Below are 2,865 nucleotides of genomic sequence, written 5' to 3'. Positions count from 1 at the left end.
TAACAATATATCAACTATTAAAAAAGTTCATTGATGAGAATCATGATGACTCATGCCATCTGGTGATATTAGAAATTCTTTATTCTGAACCAAATTCTACTGGTCAAGGAAAAAAGCGTGTTTAACTGACCATGATAACATTATGTGAGACAAACCACAGGTGCATGCCTGGCTTCTGTTAGGATAGGAAGAACATCCACACATTTCCACATCAGTTGAAGGTCAAGTTCAGGCTTTAAAAGGAAGAGCTGTGTTGGTTCTTTGCTGAAACGTTCGGACACGACGCAAACATGCTCAGGTTTCTGCTGTTGACAAGTCTCACTGCCTTGGGTAAGAAAACTATATGTTTAAGACTTATGTTTGTCTCGTTAGCTTTCTTATTAGCTGACTTGCATGGGCTCCAAATTACATGCTCTACCAGTACACTTTTGCTACCAGCATCAATTTATTGTTTTCTCTTGCTGTAGGCAGAGAGTAAAATCACATAAGAAGATTTTTCAGATCTATGTCATAATGAACCCGTTATTTATTCAATTTTAACTTTGTTTTCTACCAGTTCTGGCTGAGCCACAGCCGAGGTACCTGGAGGACAGCTTTGAGAGGGTTGTTGGAGGTGGGATGGCCGAACCCAACTCCTGGCCCTGGCAGGTAATTTACTGTCAACACTTACATATATGTTCGAATGCATGCATTTTCTCAGACATAAAAAGAAAATGCATGCTTTTACTACCAGAGATCACAGGTCTATTGTCTGTCCTTAGGTCTCTCTTCAGTACCTATCCGGCAGCAATTACTACCACATATGCGGCGGGAGCCTGATTCGCAGTGGCTGGGTCATGACTGCTGCTCACTGTGTGGACAGGTAACATAATGTTTAACTACAGGTTAGACACAGCATTCTTCAGCTGTTTTTTTTAAACATATTTTGCTTCTCTTTGGTTCATATTTAAAACAATGCAGCAGAAAGACGTGGCGTGTTGTTCTTGGTGAACATGATCTCAACAACAACTATGGCACAGAGCAGGTCATTGGTGTCAGCCATGTTTATATCCACCCCAACTGGAACTCTAATAATGTGGCTTATGGGTAAGGATTATGCTTATATTATGCTCTTTGTTGATTTTCTAAGGCAAATACTTAAAGGATAAGACCGGTTTTTTGACATTGGGCCCTTGATTTCACATTATAACATGATGTTCTACTCACCCCTGCTTGTTGTTGGTCATTTGGAGCTGTTCCGAAGATATTCGCGAGGCGTCCGGCTGCTCTCTTGAGATATTCGGCCATGAAACGGTTTCCTATGGGCAAGCTCATACAGGCACAAACTATGCTGTTTATAATTTATTAATTACTCTACACCAGCACTGATAACGTGGAGGTGCGTCGCTTACTTAAAAAAATCCGGGTTACTAATTTTGAATTTTAGCCGAATGAATAAATAGGCAGCAGGTCTGTGGGCTGCCTGTGGCAGTAGCACGACGATGACGTCAGTAACACCCACTTTACGACAAAAAAATCAAAATTACAATAACCCGGATTTTTTTAAGTAAGCGACGCACCTCCACGTTATCAGTGCTAGTGTAGAGTAATTAATAAATTATAAACAGCATAGTTTGTGCCTGTATGAGCTTGCCCATAGGAAACCGTTTCATGGCCGAATATCTCAAGAGAGCAGCCAGACGCCTCGCGAATATCTTCGGAACAGCTCCAAATGACAAACAACAAGCAGGGGTGAGTAGAACATCATGCTATAATGTGAAATCAAGGGCCCAATGTCAAAAAACCGGTCTTATCCTTTAAGGTAGTGTGCCGGTTGCCAAATATGTCCTCCCCTGGAGTCTAACATCTTAAAATAGCTACTCTCTTTCCCTCTCTCTTAGGTACGATGTTGCTCTGCTGAAACTGTCCTCTGATGCTACCCTGAACTCTTACGTCCAGCTGGCCTCTCTGCCTCCCTCCGGCCAGATTCTGCCCCACAACAACCTCTGCTACGTTACCGGATGGGGAAGTACCTACAGTAAGTTGATTGTAAAATACCCTCTGCCCTCCTGCTGTCTAAGCCACTGCTGTTTTTGTTCTTTAAAGTTAAATATATCTTATCATTTCACTTTGACCAGCTGGTAGTGGCCTGTCTCAACTGCTCAAGCAGGCCTATCTTCCTTTGGTGGACCACAAAACTTGCAGCAGCAGTGGCTGGTGGGGCAGCACTGTGAAGACCACCATGGTGTGTGGTGGTGGTGGTGCTGAGGCTGGATGCAATGTAAGTCTTGTCATTAATGAAAGAGAAAACAAGGTCCCTAGGAAGAAATATCAACTTATTCTATTTCTGCTAAAACAAGTTATTTGTATGCTACCGAAATAATGATTGACAGAGGTGTAGAAACATTTTTTGAAAAATGCAAAAACAAGGCAGTAATATAGTAAAATTTGATAATAATCTTGCTTCTTTCAGGGTGACTCTGGTGGCCCTCTGAACTGCCAGGTCAATGGCAAATACTATGTGCATGGTATTGCCAGCTTTGTGTCTGGAATGGGATGCAACACTCCCAAGAAGCCCACTGTCTTCACCCGTGTGTCTGCCTACATTGACTGGATGAACTCGGTTAGTATGAAAGACATATGAAAGAATAAGAAACGCATTCCTTCTTTGTACAGGAAGACTACAATGTTGATGCTTTATTGGATTTTACTTCTTCTTTTTCCAGATCATGTAAAGATTGTAAGAGTCACCTGTGTTTCATCACATGAAGGCAGAGGCCATACTGGACCATTTTAGCATGTTTGCTGGTCTCATTCAACAAATATAAACTTGATTACACATTGTTTGATGACTCATTTTTCTTCAGAAGGCTTACAGCTTTTTAC

General features: G+C 41.7%; 1 protein-coding gene across 1 annotated transcript; it reads left to right on the top strand.

The window, feature by feature from the left end:
• Positions 1-290: 290 nt before the first annotated feature.
• LOC142377882 (elastase-1-like) lies at positions 291-2,623 on the top strand. The gene is made up of 7 exons (XM_075462214.1): positions 291-330; positions 557-648; positions 762-862; positions 961-1,086; positions 1,881-2,017; positions 2,118-2,260; positions 2,453-2,623. The coding sequence occupies exons 1-7, from the start codon at positions 291-293 to the stop codon at positions 2,621-2,623; spliced, it is 810 nt and encodes a 269-aa protein (XP_075318329.1).
• Positions 2,624-2,865: the final 242 nt, after the last annotated feature.

The sequence above is a fragment of the Odontesthes bonariensis genome, chromosome 3 (genome assembly GCF_027942865.1).
Source record: "Odontesthes bonariensis isolate fOdoBon6 chromosome 3, fOdoBon6.hap1, whole genome shotgun sequence".
Lineage (NCBI taxonomy): Eukaryota > Metazoa > Chordata > Actinopteri > Atheriniformes > Atherinopsidae > Odontesthes > Odontesthes bonariensis.
The sequence above is the reverse complement of the archived record's forward strand: the minus strand, read 5'-3'. Positions and strand labels throughout refer to the sequence as shown.